The sequence below is a fragment of the Leptinotarsa decemlineata genome, unplaced genomic scaffold (genome assembly GCF_025532065.1).
Source record: "Leptinotarsa decemlineata unplaced genomic scaffold, Ldec_3_MD MMD2_tig00000505_RagTag_RagTag, whole genome shotgun sequence".
In the NCBI taxonomy this organism is placed as follows: domain Eukaryota; kingdom Metazoa; phylum Arthropoda; class Insecta; order Coleoptera; family Chrysomelidae; genus Leptinotarsa; species Leptinotarsa decemlineata.
In genome coordinates this window covers 8,703,072-8,728,450 of record NW_027412549.1, presented here as the reverse complement: position 1 = coordinate 8,728,450, position 25,379 = coordinate 8,703,072, and the positions used below count along the sequence as shown (strand labels likewise).

The window sequence follows — 25,379 nt, the reverse complement described above, 5'->3', positions numbered from 1 at the left end:
AACAAGGAGAACTAGCAGTTAGGTTGTAATTATATGATTTAACGTTATAATTCAACGGTATTATGATTTCTCGTGCCAGTACTATGATAGGAGCTATGTCGTCCAAACTTCAATAAACTATTATGAATATAAATACTCATTTCAAATATGAATATATCCATAGGAGTAATCATTTTGTATTGTTTGAATAGGTCTCTGTATGATGCTTGTGGATCAACTTCGACCAAGATTTGAAGAATCTTTTTTTTGTGCGCCAAAAACACTTATCGCTGATGAAAAACCGCCCCATAAACAAATGCCGTATGTAATTCGTGACGGATTCTGGTTTGGGAATAGTAGGTGGTGCATTTCCCAAAAAATTAACTATATAAGTGATTATTGCTCATTTTATTTTTCATACTCATATGATGGAAGATTACAGATTTTCCCTAGAACTGCAGTAGTGGAAAATTACATCCGTGGTTTCTGAACAAGAGAGTTGCTGAACTTTCTCTCGTTTCTATGATCTAGTTTTTGTCACTCAATCAATGAGGTATAGATGAGCACAGACGTTTTGGTTTCGAAAAACCAACTCTTCAATACGATGTATCACAAAATACATAGATCGCTTATATGTTTGGTCGTCTAAAACTAGACCATCATTATTCTCACCAAGGACCTGGTAAAGATGGTGAAACGTAAACATTTCTGGTCTAGTTCTTGATGAGCCCCCTAAAGAAAGTCTCGATCAGTGGTGTCAGATTCGAAAAAAATTAAAGCAATTCGTCTTGAATACGACTTTCGCTGATATAAGGCAGGGTAGGAGAGTGAAATCTTTTCCGATCGCTATCGATCCTTGTGTGGACGTTATACAAGTACTTTTGATACACTCCTTCACCCTTATATAACCTCATTCTACGAAAATGATATGCAGAATGAAATTAAAAAAAGTTATTTTCATTTCTAATAGTCAAGAAAAATTAAAGTATGTCTTTCGTTTCATCCTCATTTTGGCTTTTGGAGTGTTTAGTGGACACTACCAGTGAATTTCCATTCATTGCATCTATTAGTAATGAAAACGTGCCAGGTTTTTAAAAATAGGACACTTTCCTACCTAAATATTTTTTGGTGACGATACAATCACATAAAATAGGTACCCTTAGCAATATTGTACCATTCAAGTGCGTAGCAATATAGAGTTGTTGACGTTGATGTTCTTCCATTTATGAGAATAATGACTGTGAGGATATCTCTCAAAAATATGAGGTGTTTCCATTAAAGTAAAAATTGAGAACTATAAAAGGCGTCGGTTTTGAATTCACTTAAGAAAAGTTCGTTCATATAAAGATTTATACCTTGATCATAATGTATAGATTCAAAATGACCTAATAATGAAAACAATGGTTTTTAGATTATCAGATATGATTGTTCAGATTGTAAATGAATGGATTGTAATTCAATTTCATAAGGTTCAGACAATCCTTGAGTATTAGTAAATACTATATTCATAATCCAATTTCAATAAAAGTAACTTATTGAAATAACAGTTTGAATTCTTCTTTATGAGGCGCGAAAATTTTCCTAGAAAGTGATGAGTACAAAATATTATTTTAAGCAACATCATTTTTAAAATTCTCTTTAAATTGAAGCAATAATTTTTACTCCTGTTATTGAAACAATATTTCAATATTCGTGGAAGGAGATTTTCCTGATGCTTTTTCTCTTCGTTTTTGTCTCTAAGAAAACATGCATACACTAGGTTGAATAATGAAACATATTGACTATTTCGAAATGTAGTTTTATATATATTCCATGAACGAAATATATTTATATATATATATATATATATATATATATATATTATATATATATATATATATATATATATATATATACAGAGTGACCCATTTGAAAGCGGGCCACCTCTCTAAAACTGTTATTTATTATCCGATTCAGAAGTTTTTTTTTCAATAGATAGAGCGTCAATAGTTCTATTAGAGTGCTGTGAAGTCGAAATATAAATAAAATTTTCAAGGCCTACTTCGAATTTTTTTCAAGGTCAAAAATCCAAAAAACATACTAGCGATTTTTTTATATGAAATTTGACGACGCCACTGGATTTGTGATGCTTTCAAATGGTTGTGACTGAAATTTTAAGATAAAATAATGTTTTTTAACAGAAATATGGCATAAGTAAAATATACCAATCACTGTCAAAATAATTCAAATAGTTGTATATTAAATAACAATTTTGTAAATAATATGGTTTGAAATACTTCTTCAGAACATAACAACTTTATGTGCGATATAGTTATCTTTATTAGCACACTGCAGTTTGTTGTCAAAGAATAGAAATACACATCTTTATATCATAATATAATTATCAATATTAAAACCATAAATGAACCACTACAAAAGAATGTATTAACATGACAATGCCCACACATTAAATTTTGGACTGTTCCACCAAATCTCCATTCAATTCGATACATTTATCATATCGTTTTCTAATGTTAACCAAAACATTCAATAATTGATTTGGGGTGATATCTCTGCAAGCCTGTCTTATTCTTTCACGCAGTTCCTCTTTGCTCGTTGGGCGAGTTTTGTATACTTTTTCCTTAACGGTGCCCCATAAAAAAAAATCAAGTGGAGTCAAGTCCGGGGATCTGGGGGGAAACTCAATCAGTGAACTATTTCGCCCTATCCACCGATTAGGAAAATTTTCTTCCAGCCAATCTCTAACAATCCTGCTATTGTGGATGGAACAGCCATCTAATTGAAATAGAATATGGGCCTCTTCTGCTAGTGGAAGTTCATCCATAGCGTTGGAAAACTCGTTTTTCAAAAAATTCAAAAAAATTTGACCATTCAAATTGTTTTCAAAAAAAAAGGGGCCAATTATTCTGGTATGTAATATTCCGCACCAAACATTTATTTTTTGGGAGTACTGTCTTCTGCAATTTATTATCCAATGTGGATTTTCTTCCGTCCAGTACCTTGAATTTTGAGAATTAACTGTTCCATTGGTTGTGAATGTTGCCTCGTCACTGAACAAAATTTTTTTCAGAAAATTCCTGTTATTTAGATATTCTCCTTGAGCCCATAAACTATACTCCATCCTCTTTTCATTATCGCCTTCTTCTAAGGTGTGAAGAAACTTTGGTTTAAAGGGCTTCATATTATTATATTTCCTAAGATTTCTCCTTATTGTTTCACGCGGTAAGTTGATGTCCAAACTTGCAATTCTCACACTTGTTTTCGGATTATTATTAAAATAATTTCGAATTCGTTCAGAATTATTTCGTCTCTGCCTTTGTACAGTATTAATATTCTTCAGGATATGTTTACTAACAGCTCCATACTGATTGAAAATTTTGTTTACTCTTCCAACTGTAGCTCTGCTAATATTTCGACGCTCCGGATGCATGTTATTGAAAATTCTACATACTTCCCTTTCGGATCTGTCGTTGTTACCACGAAGTTTTACTATTTCAATTTTCTCCTGCAAAGTCAAATTATCTGCCATACTTCTTTATTAGTGTAGGTACTTGAAGAGTTATAAACTTCACTATTAATACTGACAAATTTGTGTCTTTTCGTCTTTTATTTTAATGACTTGTCATCTCCACGGCAACTTAACTTTCAAAGCCTTCTAATAAAAATAATATTTTCGAAATGTGGCATCCCAAACATGTTTGAATGAAACCAAGATATGTAGATATTCGGAATAACTGACAACCACCAAAGAGGAACTGCGTGAAAGAATAAGACCAGGCTTGCATAAATGTTACCCCAAACCAATGATCGAATTTTGATCGAATCTTATGATTAGTTAGCATTAGAAAATGGTAGAATAAACGTATCGAATTAAATCGGAAATTAGTTACAAAGTACGGAAATTAATGTCTGGGCACTCTCATCTCAATCCATTTTTTTGTTGTAGTTCATTTATTTCATCAGTATTGGTTATTATTGATTATTGAATATTGATTACTATTTGATGTAAAGATGTATATTTCATTTCTCTGATGACAAAAAAACTGCAGTGTTTTGATGGACATAACTATCTTCTATACTTTATGGAGTTCTGTTTGAAAGAAACATAATTTGACACCATTTTGAATAACTGCTGTTTACAAGCTCGACTGCTAACGACGTGAAAGAGCATTTTAAACGATATTATTAATAATATTGTGATTTAATATGACGACAATTCGAAATATTTAGATAAAGTGATAAAAATTTTACTTATGCTATATTTCTGTTAAAAAAACATATTTCATCTTGAAATTTCAGTCACAACCATTTGAAAGCATCACAAATCCAGTGGCGTCGTCAAATTTCATATAAAAAAATCGCTAGTATGTTTTTTGGATTTTTGACCTTGAAAAAAATTCGAAGTAGGCCTTGAAAATTTTATTTATATTTCGACTTCACAGCACTCTAATAGAACTATTGACGCTCTATCTATTGAAAAAAAAAACTTCTGAATCGGATAATAAATAACAGTTTTAGAGAGGTGGCCCGCTTTCAAATGGGTCACTCTGTATATATATATATATCTATATATACATATATATATATAAATAAGTAAAGGTGAAAATTTAATTTTTCAATATTAAATCGTCGTTTTTCCCGTCACAGAAAAAAATTGTGTATTATACAAGGGAGAAATATTAGATTTTAGCTCTCGGTTTTTTGTCTCCCTCCGCCGCGCGTCGGGAGACAACACAACCTCGAGCTAAAATCTAATACTTTTTTCCCTTGTATAATAAATAACTATTGAAACTATTATGATCATCATATTGAAATTGGGAGATTTTTTTCAGAAACTAATTATGTTTAACACGATATTTTATTGAGTCACAGAACGATAAATCAAACCTGATACAACAGTTTTGCAACGGACACCTTCATAACTCCTACTTCAAGAAGGAAATATTCACGTATTGTGCTATGATATATGATATGAGTCAAGTTCATTCATAGTGTCGAAGTGAACTTGTTTCTCAGTCATTCATATTATTTGGTTACAATCATTTTAAATATTCCCAAAAGTAATAATTCGAAAAATTAACTGTTTCCCATTTTGTTCAGAAATCTCCAGCGTACAGCAAATTGGTCAAAGTAATCGATTCTTTGAAATTGAAATTAAGCATCAACTGAAAATAAAATTATTAGAAGCTGAGAGTTCGCGTTACAGGATTTGAATAATGCCTCATTGGAATGTTTGGACATAACATATATGTAGACATGAATAGGGTAAAACCGGGATAGATGAAATAACCACCTAATTTGAAAAATATTAATTTTATACGAATAATTTCAATAATGTAGGTAGCAATCCTTTATGTTGATTTATTATTATTATTGTTCAACCTATCAAATACAGATTTTGCAAAAATTTTCTTTTCCTGGAACATTTTTTGAGAATGATGCCTACCTGTATGGATAGTTGCCCCACCATGAAAATAGTCAGAAGGATAGATGCCTGCAGTGCAGAATAGATGTCATTTATACCGTGTAGGTAAACAAAAACCCAAACCAAATGTTAGGTCATTTCACTCCTGAAACAACAATTGTCTTCAAAAATATGAGTCACAATTATAAAAAACATTTTGTATTTTTTATAATATTTCAATTGTTTCCATTGGAAAATAATTATAATATCACATTAATGATCATATTCAAATTTTTAAAGCGTTTGCTCCTTTTTTCGCTACGAATTTTCCGGGTTCATTATTCAATTGAATTCCGGATTCATCCATATTGTAGATCCTTTCTGGTTTGTTCAACAGCTCATTTTGGGTCAGAACTTTTATTACCTCCTCAAATGCCCTACCACCTTTTCAACAGTGGACACGGGAGTGGATATAAATAAAGAAGAAAGGAGTAAATTAATTTGCGAATATTTTATTGATGAAAGTTATGGGAAAGAGAGCGTCGGTCAAATATAAATAAAGACAGTTATTATTTTAACAATAATAGAAGGTAAAGAAAAATTGTAACGAAGATTGTCAGTTCTAAATTCCGTGACCAATCTACAAAATTGGATTCATTCACAAGGAAAAATAAATGATATTGAAATGAAGGATTTTGTCAGAAAGATTTCCTCGTTGTATAATTCAACTGATGAATCATCTACCGTCTTGTATGCATACTATCGGTTTACAATTGTTCAAAGGTAGGTTAGAAACAGTTTTGAAATTTCAGTACAATAGACTAAACTAATATAATTGATACTAAGTAAAAGTAGATACTTTTCAGCTAGATGAAGTGGGTTACGCAGAAACGCTGACAGTTATGACAGTTACTCCTGTGATGCCAATGCGTCCCATTCAGATCCAATGAACGATAAAAAGGAACAATATTACCTTCTTTGAGACATGAGGCTTACGATCATCCGCTCTTATGTCGCTACTAACAGTGGTGTTCAAGAAGTGGAGATTCGTCAACCGCTATTCTCAAAGTTGGGGAGATTTTGAGGGCGTTATCAGTTAGCAACGAAAAGGCAAATGAAAAATGAAGGCCTAAAAATTCATACATGTCTGCGAACATAATGTCTTGCAAGCAAGAAGGTCGTATCAATGAAACACAAAATGTTTGTTCATACCTGAGATGGAGTGTGGCCTTTTGAGATGTCCTAGTTCTTCGACAAGGTAAACTTCAATTTGAAAGTTTCGAGTAATTCCTACATAAATCCTACGACAGTAGATAATTATTATCTCCTTTGAGATAAAACAATTTTTGATTCAGGGATACTCTGAAACCTTCTTTAAAATCCGCAAAATTGCGATGTTCTTCCCGTGTCTGGTCCAAAACCAAAAAAAAAGGAACATACGTTTTTTTCTGAAGTTTCGAAACGTCGAAATGACATGAACTGTCCTAAAAGACAGATGAATCATTAAGTAAAAAAAACGATATCTTATAAATAAACTTTGTGAATCTGCCGATTCCAGCAAAGATACGAAGACTCGTTTCATATTCCTGACATATACAGGGTCACAATAAATCGTAATAAATTATTTTTGTTATATCCTAAGTGAACTATGAACTATGTGGAATTGTATAGATTTTCCTTATCTCCATTATGAAATCTACTGGGGGTTTACTAAAAATTGAGTTAGTGATTTTGAAACCGTAACACTTTGATCAAAAGATCATAGAAGTTATTGACTTCTTCTCTACTAAAACCTTTAGCTCTAGTCACGGATAAACCTTCAGCTCGTTTGATAGACAGCTCCGGATTTCGTTCAATAAAACTTCTGAACCATGCACCTCCAGCCATTTCATTTTCGTGGTCGAAATTGTGTTCCACCTTTTCAACAAATTGATAAGCTAACATGCATATGGCTTGTCTATTTGGGGAAAATCCTGCATCACCAAGCTTGAGTATGTGCTTTACTAGCCTTTTCTCGTTGTCAAAATCCAAAATAGGATATTTTCCTAACAAAAATGCTTACGGTAATGGATCTATTGGCAACTAGAGACAGCAATTAGTTACTTGTGATACACTGTTTGGAACCTTTGGTGTAGTTATGAATATTACTGGAGTTTTATACAACACCAAATCGTTATTGTTAACACCTCCATACGTGTTTCGATCACCAAGTGATCATCTTCAAGAAGAAGATTAAACTATATTTCAGTCTTTAGATCTTCAAGAGGAACACTAAACTACAGTTTAGTCTTTAGATCTTCAAGAGGAAGAATAAACTACAGTTTGGTTTATAGATCACTAAGTGATCATCTTCAGATGATCAATTGGTGATCAAAACACGTGTCGAGGTGTTCAAAATAACAGTTTGGTGTTGGGATAAAACTCCAGTAATATTCAACAATTTGTTAATTGAAAGTTTGTAATGTCCTGTAGTACATGATCTGTGATACATACCCAGGGTCAACTTTATTGTACTTCTAGCAGCATATCGTCTTCGCAATGTCCTCGATGGAATCTCAAATCGTTTATCCCCATGGCTTTCTCGTCCATTTCATCGAAAGCTGACTCTAATCATGAATGACAGTGTATGGAGGGATAGATGCCCCTAAGGGCAGCTATACCTCGAAAAATCAGGGCAACTATCCTTTATGATAGGGATATATTCCCAAGTATTTTTTTAAATAAATAAGAAAAAATAAAATATATTTGCACCTAGATGTAGACTAAATGAACCAGTATATTGACGTAATTAAAAATATAACGGAATTTATTACTAATCATAAAGTTATAAAATGCAAAATACTAACCTGTGAATCTTTTACAAGTTTCTGAATGTCGTCGCGAAGATAAATACACGCACGAGCCAAACGCTTTTACATCGCACATGGTTAACTGAGGTACGGGATGACTTAAAGAATTAAGTCTTAGTTGCGAGTTCGAGAAGTTAGCTTTTTAGGATATGAGGCATCTATCCCGGTTTTACCCTATAGTTATGAAAATATTTCACGTACATTTTCGTATGAAATTCTCAATCAAAGCAAATGAATAATTAGAAAATGTTATTCATTTTCTCAAATGAATTGTGAATATTCAGAAAAATTTGGTGCAGTAATAAACCCATCAAATTGGAGAGAAAAGTTTCAATTTCCAAAAATACGTTAGGAAGCTTATTTTCTCAATCTATTTACAATCTATTTAACTGACATTCATTCATTTCTGAATTATTAAACTTAAATCCAAGTTTCTACTTAGCTCTTGACCAATTATTTTTCTGACATCCATTCACAATGAATGCTGTTCATAAGAAAAAACATTTATGATTTATTGAACTATAATCTCATTTCAAAAGTGGAGTTTCCACAATAATTTTTCCGAAAGTGATAAAATTTTGAAATTTTTCATTGAAGTGGATGAAAACTCAAAATATCAGTTTTATAAATTTCACTGTAATAGAAGTACGAATGAACATTTCAGTGAGGTATTTCTCTTTCATATATTATAACAATAATTTTCAGTGAATTTTGTGATGTTTCAGATATAATGGAAGTTTAGTTTACCCTGTGTAAATTAAAATGATGGAGTTTAATGTATGCGAAGGATAAGTTTCAATGTGTTATCGAAAGTATCGACATAATAAAAATAGGAAGGATGAAATTATTGAAATAAATCAAATGAAACTTTCCGTTACAATTATTCACCATCTTCATGATATGGTTGGCAAATATTTCATATAAGGATTGAAAACGCATTTAAAAATTCACAAAAACTCTGAAAATCATAGTTGCGAAAAAAAACTGAAATAACGCAAATCACCAGGTATGGTGGTATAATTGCTAATCACCTAACATTATCACCGGATCATATTAATCTCTAGCTGATCTATTGAATGAATACTGCGGAAAAGGTCATTTTCCATCAGAATTTTCTTCGGATAAAGTCAGCAAGTATACAAAAAAGGAGTCGAAATACTACTGTCTAACTACCGGCAAGTATGTCAAGTATTGCTAAATAAATGGTAAAAATTATGAAAAAGTTAATTTTCTGGACCGATTTGTAACGTCCGATCGAATACTTGGTTTTAGGTAGGTAATTTCAACATCCTTGGTATACATCCGTTCGTCGTTGATGTTATCACGACGATTTAGAAAGATCACACTTGTCGTAATTAGATGAAATAGGTGATACATATTGTGAAACCCATAGAAATATCAAATATCTGTTTGAGAATATTCAAGAAGAATTATATCCCACTTAGTTAAAATAAAGGTGGTGTCCCTAATTACCGCAAACTAAAATTAATTCAAAATAAAAATTTATCTGAAATGAATGAAGTTAATATGCTCATATGACATCATTATCGTGCATATAATATAATAATAATAATAATATGAATTTATTCAATGCATATGGATGATATCTTTTTTTAAAGACAAAACACAAGCAATACAGGAACAGTTTTCATTACTTCCAGATGATTACTTCCTTTTTTTTCCAAAATTTACCACTATTTCGTAATGATTGAAAAGTAGATAGCTAAAGTTGTTTCCAATTGTCAAAAATGATTATTACATTTGATAAAAACAGATTGACCAATTCATCCAACTTGCATTCTTCCTAGAATGTTGTTTCCAAAACTATACGGTAGCGATAAAAATGCTTACAAAGAACACTCTTTCACGTATCTGAATTATTTCACAATATTTGCTTGAATCAGATAACATCACACTATTCTTCTATTGCCATATATATATATTAGATAGGAAAATTGTTGCCTGAATCAGTACTGAAAGATTCTTTTATATAAACATGTTTCGAAAATATATGTCTATAGCTTTATTACTGGCCATTACTGTTGGCATAAGTTCAGGTCTTGGATCTGGCTACTATGACTGCCCAGATGATAAAAAGGCGTAAGTTTCATTGTTTTGATAATAATTGTATTTTTATTGAAATTATTACTAAATCATGGATCTACATGATATTTGAATAACAATCTTAATGTTTATCAGGTTGGATAAAAAACACAAAAAAGATTTTTCAACCAGAGATTGAAGATGAAAGCCACAAATTGTAGATGGTAGTAATTCTCAGTCTTTGGATCGCTTTGAGTCAATTTCTCAATATTTCGCCGTGATTGGATACTTCAGAAATAAAACGATAGTTCTCTCCCTGAGCTTATATTCGTGAATCTAAGATTTTAGTACGGTCATTATACAATATTGAATTAACGAAAATTGCGATAGAGCTAAATTTCGGTGGATACCTTTATTTTACCATGAAAAATAAAAATTTGAAAGTCTCAATCTGTCCCATGAGCGCTTCAAAAGTTATTCAAGGTCAAAATCAAAATTTCAGGTTTTTTGAGTTTTTCTCGAAAACCGTAAGTTTTATAAAAAAAATACTTCAGACCAAAGTTGTAGATCTCAAATGTCTCTACAAAAATGGTCTCAATGATTTTTTTCTGTAAGTATCACCGTTCCTGAGATATCGCAATTGTGAAAGTCACGTTCTATGTAATATGCACACATTAGCCACGTATATACACATTCAGGTACTATTATATTGTCCATGTGGAGTCGTTCATGTGCCTGCTTCTTTTAGTGATAAACGTTCTGTTCGAATAAATATACATTACTAGCGTCTACTATAAGAGTTTTTAGTGATTAATATTTGAAAAAAAAAATTCGCAATTTTGCTTCATTTGCTCTAAGCTTTTGACTGAAGGTGAAACTGTTGTGGTTAATCGTGGAATGCAAACTTTAATCTATGCAAGTGATGCGAGAAGTGATGAGTTTACTGAATATTTAAGAGGTCTAAAGTCCGTTACAATCCACGTAGATTGCCGAAAATCACACACCGGAAAACTTCAATTGTCGCAGCAAAAAGATAACGTGAAGAGGAATAGGCCAGTACTTCAAAAGTAAGTCCACCTCGTACTAGAGCACGAGTAAGTGAATCCAGCTTTAGTTTAAAAAAAACTGCTTATTGCGTGGAGATGAAGCAGATGAACAGGGTGAGAAAAAGAAAGCGCAGAGTCTTCGAGAAAAAATTTACAAAGTTTCTACACTCAAATTCAAAGACTCTATTCTGAAATTAGCTAAAGATCATTCTGATGACTTATCAAAAGCTGTCGTTGATCGTATCAATTTTGAATATGATTTAGTAGCTGCTGATGCTAAATACCATGATAGTTTGTTTGAAGGTGATTGACAATGTTTCGTGATGAATTTCACTAGTTCGGACTTCCATTGTCTATTATATAAAATGATTTGAAATCCCTGAAACAAGTAAAAAAGAATAATTAAAAAAAAGAATAGTTGAAAATAACAATTATATTAAGCAACAATAAACCTGAAATGAAATGATAGTAAAATAACCTACAAGTAAAAATATAATAATTGAATAAATAAAAATTAAAGGAATGCAAAAAGAAAATAATAAAAATAAAAAAGTGTAGAGATTCCAAGTCACGTTAGTTCACGACGTTTCGATTGTTGGTATCTACAATCGTCTTCGGGTGATGACTGGACTGATTCCTCCGAGAGATGACTATTTTATAGGTCGTTGAAATACTTTCACTTTCTCTACTTTCCATTTTCCGCTTCACTGATTCCGTGAGAGATGACCGATTTGGCGGGAGTTGGTCATTTCTCGTTTGATGATGGGTTTCCATATGTTTCGTATATCTACGCTGGCCTGGCTGAATACGTTGTTGGACAACATGTATGCGGCTTCCTTAAATTTTCTCCTGAACCAATGTTCCTCTCTGTGCAAGATCTCAGCTTGGGACCACTCGATGTTGTGTTGATGGGTCCAAACATGGTCTGCTATTCCTGATTTGCTGGTTTCTCCTCGCTGTGTGTGCTTCTTGTGCTCGGCAATGCGAATATTCAATGGCCTCTTAGTTTCACCAATATAGGATTTTCCGCACTCCTATATCGGAAAATCCTATATTGGTGAAACTAAGAGGCCATTGAATATTCGCATTGCCGAGCACAAGAAGCACACACAGCGAGGAGAAACCAGCAAATCAGGAATAGCAGACCATGTTTGGACCCATCAACACAACATCGAGTGGTCCCAAGCTGAGATCTTGCACAGAGAGGAACATTGGTTCAGGAGAAAATTTAAGGAAGCCGCATACATGTTGTCCAACAACGTATTCAGCCAGGCCAGCGTAGATATACGAAACATATGGAAACCCATCATCAAACGAGAAATGACCAACTCCCGCCAAATCGGTCATCTCTCACGGAATCAGTGAAGCGGAAAATGGAAAGTAGAGAAAGTGAAAGTATTTCAACGACCTATAAAATAGTCATCTCTCGGAGGAATCAGTCCAGTCATCACCCGAAGACGATTGTAGATACCAACAATCGAAACGTCGTGAACTAACGTGACTTGGAATCTCTACACTTTTTTATTTTTATTATTTTTTTTTTGCATTCCTTTAATTTTTATTTATTCAATTATTATATTTCTACTTGTTGGTTATTTTACTATCATTTCATTTCAGGTTTATTGTTGCTTAATATAATTGTTATTTTCAACTATTCTTTTTTTTAATTATTCTTTTTTACTTGTTTCAGGGATTTCAAATCATTTTATATAATAGACAATGGAAGTCCGAACTAGTGAAATTCACCGTGATAGTTGTTACAAGTCTGGCGGTAAAATTGGGCGTCCACAACGTGAGGCTGTAAACTCAGCTTCAGATAACCGAATTCTAAAAGTACGATTGAAGTTAAAATTGGTAGTATTATTACAGAGAAACCAGGTAAATTAACATTTATTTGTTTTGTAGACAATTACCAAGACATTTCAAGTCAAGCCTGGTCTAATAATGAACACTTGAGCAAAAGAGCTCCAAGAAAAGTAGATTGCATTGATAAGTACAGATATTCAACCTTTGTCAAAAATACCCGAAACAAGGATCAAGTACAAACAACTATCTTGTCTTCCTCCAACATCGGCATCTGCTATTCGATACTTGTATCGGGTATATTATCAAGTTCAGACATGACAAGGAAATTAACTTAACCGTGAAGACTGGGGTAGGAAATTAATAAATAATACTCTGGAACCAATTAAAACTTTGCTCCCCCCTGCGCCTAAAAAACTCCTTAACACAATTTTTTGCAATTGCAAGAAAGGTTGTAGTGCCAAATGCGGTTGTAGAAAAGTAGGTTTACAGTGTTCACCTGCGTGTACCAATTGCCAAGGTCACTTTTGTTGGAATGTTGAGTTGAGTACAACAGAGAGTACAAGAAGAGGAAGAGAAAGAAGACGAAGAAGAAATCGCAGAAGACATGATTGTTGAAGTTGACTATGACGAGTATGAATCGGGTTAAAGTATAAAAAAAAATCAAACCGACAATTACACTCCATAAACATTACCTCACAGGTGGTGTGGAAACGTGTGCATATTACATAGAACGTGACTTTTACAATTGCGATATCTCAGGAACGGTGATACTTACAGAAAAAAAAGTCCCATTTTTGTAGAGAATTTTGACATCTACAACTTTGGTAAGAGGTACTTTTTTGATAAAACTTACGGTTTTCGAGAAAAACTCAAAAAACCTGAAATTTTGACCTCCGACCCAGAATAACTTTTGAAGCGCTCATGAGACAGATTGGGACTTTCAAATTTTCATTTTTCATGGTGAAATAAAGGTCTATACCAAAAGTTAGCTCTGTCACAATTTTTGTTATTTCATTACTGTTTTCAGGTCTAAATTGACCGGACTATTTGTTTTCCGCTGGTGTCTTGGTGCGTACATTTAGTTCGTGAACTCGAAATGTACATCCCTCAGGTAGAGGAAAACTCTATTGCTGCCATTATGCAAAGTTCCACCGTTCTTACAACTTTGTAGACTGGGTTAGGTTGCAGGCTGGATTCTGTTTCTGTTGAAATCTGTTTTTCCATTATTCAGCTGTCACCTCCCTACGAACAACAACTCTCAAAATTCGAAACTTGTGTGTGCTAAGAACTAACGAGTTCGCACAGCGAACTACCGGTTCGCACAGCGGTCGGTTTAGTGACTGGAGCAAACATCCACGTCAACCCACATGGCTACCGTCCCACCATTAAAGATTAATAGTTAGTTTCGTTTTCAGTGACAATATTTTAAAAAATTGACTGTCTCGGGTTAATTTTGTTTACGTTCGTAGGTTAACTTAGGCGACAAAATGGTTAAGGTTTTCGCGCCCGAGGTTTTCGTGTCGTCGATTTTTGGATATTTTTCCTGACGTTTCGCTGGCGCGATTGCCTAGCTTCTCAGGAGGTTTCTACTCTCCGATGGGTCATTGGGGATAACTCATGATGTATAAGTCATCGGAGATAACTCGGGATGTTTCTACCTCAGAAAGAGCTAGCCATTTGCATCAGCGGAACTTCAGGAGGAAGTTCCAAAAATTGGCGCCCTTCAAACCCGAAAAATAGTGAGACTGTAAATAAGATGAATTTTTGATATTGAAATTTCCACAAATACGAGTATGTCACAACCATGGGCGAGATATTCCTAATGATCCTTTTGATGATTCAATTATTGAGTTCATCGTCTTCAACTTGGAAAATGAATGACATGCAGTCGAGCCGCGTTAAAATCAATCAAGTCCCAGGCACTTTGCCGTTTGGATCGAATCAATCCTGAACTGATGAAAAATAATGCCTCGAAATCGGTCTGTAGGTGATCTACTGGAACAATTTCAGCATGGTCCTGCTTCTAGATGAACGATAAATATCTGAGAGACTAACATCTATTACGTATCTTGCATGAATGCCTTTTTTTAGAACAAACTACAAGCACTATAGAAAAATTTAAGAGCGGTGCCTGTGCAAAAGTAGTGCCTCACATTGGATTTGAATCGCTGGATATTGAATCCATTTGGAAAAACGTTCCCAGGAAATTTATTCCACATAAACGAAGTTCTTCAAATGGAAGATTTCTTTAACAGTGAAGTTCGAGATGTACCGAGTTGAACCTCAAAACGATGGGCAACCATAGTCTGTTGCGTATTTCTGATATGTACCGCTCTTGGTGGAATCAAACGTGCCGAGTCAATTGAATACTTCCCGTCAAAGTAACTATAGAATAGAGGCAAATCTCCAACCAGATTATCAAGGTCACAAGTGATGTTCCCATCTCCAACTAGACGGGTGTCTCTTTTCTGGATGGAACCCAGCAGCTTCAGGGTATGCTTAGAGCGGAGCTCCATACATAAGAACAATACTCCAAAGAAGGTCTGAGCTGAGCTTTAGAAATCATCAAAAGTTGATGAGGTGTGTATAATTTTCTGGTTCGGAACAGTGATTCAAGCTTCTGAGAAGCGGCTTTTGCAATTCCAGCGATATTATTGTGCCAAGACATATTGGTGTCCGTTTTAGCCACCAACAAACTCATCGAAGCAGAAAGTGGAATTGTCTGACCTGATATTATTATATCCGGTTCGGAGACATTCATCGTTTTGGAGAAAACCGATGCCTAGGTTTTTGTAACATTGAATTGAACCTGGATATTTTCAATCCCATTCAAAATTACTTCTAGATCCTCATTAAGACATGCAACCTCCTGCTACCGGTGAAGATGTGCATCCGCCAACGATGTCCTGGAATCCAAATGACGACGAAATGAATGACGAAACAACTGTGCTGTCGTCAGCAACGCAATCAGATATAATTCAATATCCAGCGTTGTATTAGCCGGGAATGTACCTCGCACTTTATGATTTTCGCATAGTAATTATATACTCTATGGAGCGTTGATCGTACTTTTTCAAATTTTTTGTTGGTAAGGGGTGTATTCACGATTTTTTGGTTTGGGCTTTGATTTTTGATTTGGGCTTTGATGTTCCAACAGCAAGACCCAAAAATTCCGAAATGTGATCATATTCATATTGCTAATTTTCAATACGTTTTTTCGAAAGTTTCCAAAACTTCACATATCGATAAAGAGGTAGAAAATAGTTATTTTCATAATAAGTGCGTAAAACGAATGTTTTTTTAATGGCACATAAGAGTGTTGATTAGTTTAATCTTCCTCTTGAAGATGACCCCTTGGTGATAAAAACACGTGTCGAGGTGTTGAAATAACGACTTGGTGCTGAGAAAGAACTCTAGTAATATTGATAACTATCGATTGCATATGCTAAACTTATATTGATTGTTAAAATACCTGATATGAAGACCTTTTGCGCACGAACGTTTACTGTTTCAAATTTTGAGTTTGAATAATAAAATTCAGATTTCTTACAAAATATTGAGTTGTCCATCTCCTTTTGAACAAATTGAACGTATTCAAAAAACACTTCATTGTGGGATTTTCACTAAACAATTTTACAAAAACGCAACACGTGTTTCGCCATACAATGGCTTTTTCAGTCGTGTTTTTACTTTGAAGACACGCCCGTGTTTTTGAATACGTTAGTTATGGATTTTCATCAAGTATTGGCCAATTCCATCATAAATAAATTAAAATTTCTGATAAAATTTTGGAATCAACTCTTCAAAAAATATCTAATATTAAATATCAACATGGAACGTCTTCGGGTATTTATGTTGTGAATAATTGCTCAAACTTCACTATCAATTATTATACTAATAAATGAAATTGTTTTATGATGAACAATCAATTAATAATTGACTCTGTTGGAAAAAAATCCTTCAGAAAGTAATATTTCATGTGAATTATTCTGGCAGTGAAAGCAAGTAAACATATACGCATCAATAAAGATGCGGAAACGTCAAGTTTTTTGACAGTGGTACAAACATTTTTTTTTAATTATAGTTGAATTTTTTCACCTCAGCTGTTTGAAGTCTATTCACTCCACATCTGGTTATCAGTTTGTGAAATAACGTATCTTCGAACCGAAGTTATGAAAAATATGTTCCCAATCCACCTGTTAGTGATCTTTGCAAAGATTTCCTATATCTAGTTTACTAGAAGTGAACTGATCTCATGTTCAAACAAACAGAGTTTATTATTTTTCATTACGATGTCAATTGACAATCGAATTTATTCAAAATTCATAATCAACTTCACATATCCTCCACAATTTCAATAATGATTTAGAACAAAATAATTTCAGAATAATATGTTCAATACAGTCTTCAGAATCATTACTGATATCATTTGTTCTTATTGCAATATAATTATTATCTTTTTCAGAGTAAATAATGTAGGGCACGTGGACAAAGATGTTCCTGCATCCATTTTTGGATTTGTAACTCTTGATATCCGCATTCCCGAAACTGGATTATTAAATGAACCAATCACTTGTACAATAGTGAGTATTTTTCTTCATTTTTCATAAAAAATGTTATTGCAAAAAAAGTTCATATTTCTAAACTATTTGCTAATGAATTTCTAGATGGTTTTTATGGACCTCATAAAATCCCATAATCTTTTCTCACTATTTCAACACGTGTTTACTGGAAATGGTACATCTTTCTCTGGAATTTTCAGAACTCAAAGAATAATTTTTTGTATAATTTAAATGAATTCAAGAATGATTGATGATTGATAGGTATAATTTGGAACTTCAATACGATAGGAAAATTTTTGAACCATGTTTTCACTTCTTCTAAAAATGAAAGGCAGAAATCTATGAAACTGAAATAGTTGAGGTGAGACCTTCAGAATTTATTGAAAAGTCTAAATCTCAAAGGTTCTATTGATTTGAACACAACACACTTATTAATTGGATAACATCGATTTCTCTTTTCGAAGCTACCTTTTTTTTTAATTTGATGCAGTAAATTACAGTGAATAATGCTACAAGTTAATGAAAAGTCAACATAAATACATTTTTTTCAAAGCACAGCTTCAAGGTTTTGCCTTTCCAAAAGAGGGGAGATGGTAATAAAAATTTGTAACTAACCTCACTGTTGTTTCCTTATATAAGGACATTTTCAAAATTATACATTTTTATGTATAATGTATAAGTTTGTCCTTATAGGACGAAACTGCAGTAACGTTAGTTACAAATGAAAGTGGTAAGAAACATAGAGAGTTTCAATTCTATTTTCTTAATTATGATTTCCTACCATGTAGTAACGACTACATCCATCAATTTATTGTAAGAAAAATAAATTACATTAAAAAGTTCTCCTACTGACTTTTCTAACCTCCTGCTTCCATATAGTTGAAAAGTTCTTTTCCAAAGCCATCTGGGACATTTTGAAACATATTTCGATATGATGAACCGTTGATATAAATCATAGAAAATTGTAGTTGAATTCGATCTTATCGACAGATGAAAGTAGGTTAGATTATTCACAATGCTTCAGCTGTTGACATGGCGTTTGTGCAGCCAACCGATCTTCAACCGTATCAGAAAATGAAGAATTAAGTAACAGATCTTCAATATAGGAAATAGAACACCAAAACCTACCTTATAAGAAAATTTGCGATATGAACTTATGAAAAGGATAAAGAAGAAGAAATATGTAGCAAGAAACTCAACAGCATTATGACCCCGAATGCAAATTAATCTATCCAATATATATGGAGACAGAAAATTACGCGCCGTTGGATGACATCGCCCACTCAGAATCATACTCTATTTGTATGAATACTCATTGAATGTATTTGGAAAGTTCGAAAAACACACCAAAATGTTTTTCAAAAGGTCGTTCTAAACTCTGACTGTACATCTGCTCAAGTGATCAAAGAGGAACAGCAGCGTCGACAGGGAGGCGACAAATATCTAAATAAATGAAAACAGGCAGACACTTCTCAGTTCAAACCCCAACTAGAATACTTTTTGAATCACTATAGAGAGTCAACGTAAATCAAAGTCTATAATGAATTTATGTTCAAACTGATTTTCCACGGCTGACTCACAATCTGAATGCTGTTCCATTTGCAATAATGCAAAATACGAGACCATTCTTTACATTCTCATTCAGTGCTTCATCTTGAATAACATCATTTTCATCAAACTCGACAAACGAAATTGCATATCATGAAATCAAGAGCATTTTTATTAACACGCTTTTATTAGTTTCACCTGTATGTATGTGGGTATGTATGTTTGTTTGTAACTCTCAAGCTCTGGATCTGTATTTAACAGAATTATCGACATTATTGCTTGATTTATTCGCGGGCAGATGGCGCTGTACGAAACCTCCTTGGTATAATTCGGACTCACTTTACATGTATTTCTTTATTGAAATTTTTTTTATCAACACGCACGCCTGCTGCCTTATTTGTAACCGTCCTTTGCGCGCCTGCTGCCTTGGGCTTGGTAGCCAATTTTCAGGCTCCCTCTCCGGAATCGGAAAATATCAATGGTCATTTTTCTAAACAATATACGGCTGATTGATCCCAAAGTTTAGATAAAATAAATATAGTTCAAAAAGACTAAAAACACGCTCTTACAGTATACGAAACTGAAAAATGAAAAATGAATATAGTTTAAAAAATTAAATAACACGCTTTTAAAGAACATCGAACTGAAAAGTTGAAAATATTTTTTTAATAAGCCTAAAACAATAACGAATGAAAAATACTGATATTATTGTGAAAAAAGCGTGGGCCTTTGTGCCATATTTTTTGTATTTCAAGCTCCCGTCGCTTTTTGTACAATAACACTTGTATTTTTCGATCGTTATTGTTCTATGCTTATTTGAAAAAAATATTTTTTACTTACTTTTTAGTTTGATGTTCTTTAAAAGCCTATTTTTTGGTTTTTCAAACTAAATTTATTCACTTGGCGAGTTAATTATGTATCTTATCTAAATACTCATCCAGTCACTCTTAATATACTTCCGTTCGTTTCTATCTTTGCATGTATGTACTCGGTAAATTATTTTTGACTCGATATGTCCCAAGAAATGAACCGTCATTACGGAACTGTGATTTTTATGGAATAATAATTTTATATATTTTTTTGGAAAGGAATTCTGTGGCCTTCTACTTCTACATCTTGATACAAAAAATGGCAGGAAGCAAGGAAGCAATAAATTTCAAAAAAGTAACTATTCATAAAGATGTATAGATCATGTAAAGAAATAACTTTCAAACACAAACTGGAAAGAGCATTTTCGAAGCAGCTACTCTCATATAAACATTGAATTACAAGAAAGAAAAATACTTTCGAAACGAATACCTTTATATGAATACTGAATTATACAAAAACACTTTTCTCTATTCAGTTTGTATTTCAAACATTCGTTATGAAATCGAATCAGAATACATTCACAGGATTCCTACCCAAAATAGTAAATTGAAGAAGTAAAATTTCACTTTAATGGAACAATGTCATCCTCACTGGAAGACATCCAATGTTTCGACGTAAGACACTTGCTTTATCAGCTTTTCACTACCAAATCTGGAGTGATAACATTATGAGAAAAAACACATAATTCATTCATTAAATTACGACTTCATATCAAGAAATGAGTTTGATCTACTAATGTCATCGATGGCATCGTAATGACATCCATTCGCTCATTTGATTAAATCCCAGCCAAAGGAATGTTGTTTGAATGGGGTATATTTTTAGCAGGAACTGATTTTTCCGAAAACAGTAATTCTATAAAAAGATGTATAGATCATGCAAAGTAGTAATTTTCAGACTGGAAGAAAAAGCCATCTCGAAACAGCTACTTTCATATGAACATTGAATTTCACGAAAGAAAACTACTTTCGAAACAAATATTTTTATATAAGTATCAACCCATCCGACTATCTAGAGATTCCATTCATTTCAGTTTAATAATTACCCCACAAAATCTAATGAATCTAGTGACCATTCGGGCCACTCTTCTGGTCCTCTTCAACCGATCTATCTATCAGGATGGATATTTTTGGCATACCGATGAAATCAGGTGCTTAATCTTCTTGAAAAGTGAACTCCTTCTGATGGTAACAATCACTTGGTTCAAGTTTGTCTGACAGTGTGATTATCAGTATAAATTTTATCAAATGAAATAGTTGATTCATGAGTTCTACTTCAGCAAAAGAACGTAAAAACAATTTCAGATTCTGATTTTGGATGGATTAGTTTTTACTTTCTTCTTTTAATAATTATGAATCATCAATAAAAAGCCATGTTCATTAACTTCAAATCAATCATAACTAGATAATGTCATCAATTACAAATATACTTCTACAACCATGCTTATGAAGATGTAAAGAGTGATTTTGGACTTATATCAGAATCCCCCCACTTCAATTTTTGTTATGTATACCAAGTGAAAAATATTAGAATCCCCTCACCTCGATTTTTGTTATGTATACAAAGTGAAAACCCCTTTTTTCAGGTAACTGATTTATCATCTGATGGAGGCAGTGGGACCGTATCACAAGTTGGCGGAGGGCTGGGATCTAAGTATGTCGAACTGAAGATCACTTCTAAGTTCCTACGGGGACTCAAATATCGTGTTGATGTTTATACAGATGCTGCAACAACTACTAGCGGTCCAAAAACTACTGAAAACTGAATATTTCTAAACTAGACTTAGAGGTGCCAGACGTGAATAAATGAACAATTGATAATAATAAAATATTTATTTGTTTTGAAAATAGTTTCAAACTGAAATAAAATTACTGTCGTGATCTTTACTACACTGCAATTTTTCCCTCTTGAATCAGTTTTGTTATGAGCATCCATAAAAAGTGATCTAAGATCATATGCCTTCCCGAAAAATCAGTATACACTAACCACACACCACTAACATACTAACCACACTCCATAGTAGGTAAGTATGTTCTATCAAAAAAACACTAGATTTGAAGAGAATATATTATTATCAGCGATGCAAATATTATAATAATACAAGAAAATAAATAATCCGAAATGAATTTTGGAGACATTCATCTCCCCCAGCTATGTACACAGTAGATTTCTGGTAAATGCCTGCTAAATAACAACTACTTTCCTGGCTAATATCATGCTGGATATTGAATTATATTCGACAGATATTTATGCAGAATAACTCACAGAAGTTAGTCTTGCAGATGTTTTGTGTTCATCCAGCAGCAAAACCATGCTGACGAGAGATAATACTTCGAAACCGGTCTGTAGATAATCTACTCGAATAATATGAGCAGCAGAACCTGCGGTGACGAGGTAATACCTCCAAACCGATCTGTAAGTGATCTACTCGAATAATTTCAGCATGATCTAGTTTATGATTCATACATACAAGCAATACATTTTAAATGAAACATGAAGAAACCAGAAAATTCGATTATAGTTTTGAAAAGTGCTGTTTTCACTTCGTCTCTGACTCCAGAGACATAGTTGAAGGAATGCAGAATAACGATTTTGTTTTCAATCCAACTTTTTTATTGAGTGACGCTTTCGTCAGATTTTTGGTACTAAAATTTCAATATGTGGTACTCGTATTGGTATAGTGGGTCTTCGCTTCATTCAAGTATTTGAGCAGAAAAAACAGCTATTCTAAAATACTTGAGAAAGGCACGTAGCTATTGAATTGTATGTGGAGAAATCGAAAGAATCCAACCTCAAACACAAGTCAATAAAAATATTCTAGGATATTGCAAATTGCCTCGATAAGAAGACTTAACAGATTGTCTCTGGTCTGGATTCATGGCCATACTGGCCTGGAAAGCAATGAGGCTGCTGACTCTTTGCGAAGGAGGGTACTGTAAGCAGCTTCATCGGATCACCACCTGTCATTGGCATCGCTTTAGGCTTTGCCAAACAAAGATGGAACACCTGGATGGCAAGAAGGTTTATGGACTTCTGGCAGAACCTTGCAGGATTGGCTCACTCTAAGACGTTTATTCACCCTTCGAATCTTGATACAGAACACTTGTTGGACTACAGTAGAGATGAACTACGATGTCTAACAGGCCTTCTTACAGGTCACTGTCATTTGAATCATCATATGCAGAGACTCGGACTGTCGGAAGATAGTGTGTCGCCTCTGTTTGGGAAATGATGAAAAACCCTCAAGGGGTGGCTTATTGTGGAGGGAGAAATAGACCAACTCATTTTGGACCTAACCTAACTAACCTAGCTAACATAGGCACTTAGCTGCTGTGGGTATGCCCGATGAAAAATCACAGTACATTCCACTTTCATAAAATGAAGAAGATATAAGAATTGAACGGGCCCGAAAAATTGAATTCAGTGGTACTTTCTCGGATTGCATTGTTGAAATTTCCGTCACTGAAGTGATTCACATCTTGATATGACACATCGAATTTAAACTCAATATTTCGAAGAACTCAGTGTTTGTACAGGAATTATGGGTAACTATATCAAAGAATTTTTTTTTTAAAAGGAAATCAGAATGATGATGGATATTAAATTTTTTTGGATAATCAAGTTATGTCAAATTCGTCACTCAAACCGTTCATAGCAAAATAAGCTAGTTTTAGCAAGCTCGGGCTGATCTTATTTGCTTTTTTCTGCTATCTAGGAGCTGTCTGACTCGTCAATTTCACCTGAGTCTACGGAAAATACGGCAGCCCCATGTGCTTATTGCGTTATTCTCCTATATTTTTCATATCACCCTTTCAAACAATAGTTTCAAACTAGTTTGTTTAGGTGCTTTTTTGGAACGTCAAATTTTTCTGGGCAATCCCTTCATGAAGGTTTTCTCGTGTGTGTTTCCGGGTATGTTTTGTCATCACTTTCTATGTTTTATACAGACCCACTTTCCAATCGGGTTTCATACCAAATATTTTGTAACCCCACAGCTGGTTCAGAGCCCATATTGCTCAGTACCAAAGCCACAGTCCCACCATAATAACTTTGCGGATCGTTAGATCGGAAGAAGCAGTTCTACAGAATAGTCATTAGTGTAGATAACTCACGGGAATAAATTAGCAGTTGCTGTAGAATACTAACACTTACCATTCTTCAGAATATAAAGAAGGAAACAGAAGTTTGTTCATACCATTCTATGCAAGTTGATGTTACTCAATTTGAACCTCCAATAAAGTGAATTTTTTACTTTCTAGTCCGAATTTTGACTGCAGACAATTACCATCGGATGTTAAGTTCTGATTTTTACTACAAGGTGAGGTTGATCAATTACAATTACAGCACAATATACAGGATGTTAGAAAACTGAATTCTTATGATTCAACTCAAGAAATGGTAAATGAACTATGTGAGAGGCAAAAAGGGCAGCAAACATCATAGTTCTCCATATTAATGAATATAAGCATAAAACACATGCAAACAGACTAACAGATGATAAAGAGACCATCAAAGATTTACTTGAAAATTTTGCGGAAGATGCCTCAGACATCCGTGTATATAGTTAGGCAAATTTGATCAGAACAAAAATAGACCTGTCACAGTATGTTTTCTTTCATCGGAAGAAGCTTTAACAGTGTTGAGAAACAATAAATTAATTGAAGTCAATAATGTCAAAATTTTTGTGGATCAAACGAAGTCTCAGAGAGAATATTTTTCAAATTTAAAAAAGCAATTAGTCTCCTCAAAATCTAAATACCTAATATAGAAAAGAGATTTGTTGAATTCTGGAAGATTGATATGAGTAAGCTGCAATCAATTATTTTTTCTCTCAAAAATAAAAGAAATACTGAAGAAGTAATGTCTGCTAATTTTTTTTTGAATCAACATTTTTCACACTTGGATTTCATCTCGTAAACTTAATAAAAAATCAATGACGTCCGGTAACTTTCCAAATATGTTGAAAAAAAGTACAGTTATTTCCCATCCCAAAAATAAATAATGCAGTTGAAATGTCAGACTTCAGAGCAATAAATACTTTGCCGATTATTGAGAAAGTTTTGGAAATTGTTGTACATGAACAAATTACTAGGTACTATACTGAAAATAACCTGTTTATAGGAAATCAATCCGGATTTAGAGAACACCACTCGTGTGAAACTGTCCTTCAATTAACAGTTTCAAAATGGAAGAATGAAATCGATAGCCATAAATTTATAGAAGCAGTGTTCCTTGATTTTAAGGGGGCATTTGAAGCTATCCATAGGCAAAT

General features: G+C 33.5%; 1 protein-coding gene and 1 long non-coding RNA gene across 2 annotated transcripts; one reads left to right on the top strand and one right to left on the bottom strand.

The window, feature by feature from the left end:
- Positions 1 to 5,586: 5,586 nt before the first annotated feature.
- Positions 5,587 to 6,891, bottom strand: LOC141481901 (uncharacterized). The gene is made up of 2 exons (XR_012465230.1): positions 6,596 to 6,891; positions 5,587 to 6,512 (listed from the first exon to the last, which is right to left on the bottom strand). It is a non-coding gene; the product is annotated as an uncharacterized lncRNA (long non-coding RNA).
- Positions 6,892 to 10,202: 3,311 nt separating this feature from the next.
- On the top strand, positions 10,203 to 21,935 carry LOC111507202 (uncharacterized). The gene is made up of 3 exons (XM_023162489.2): positions 10,203 to 10,332; positions 17,593 to 17,710; positions 21,693 to 21,935. Exons 1-3 carry the CDS (start codon positions 10,229 to 10,231, stop codon positions 21,870 to 21,872), a joined length of 402 nt encoding a protein of 133 aa, XP_023018257.2. The 5' UTR covers positions 10,203 to 10,228; the 3' UTR covers positions 21,873 to 21,935.
- The last annotated feature ends 3,444 nt before the right edge of the window (positions 21,936 to 25,379 follow it).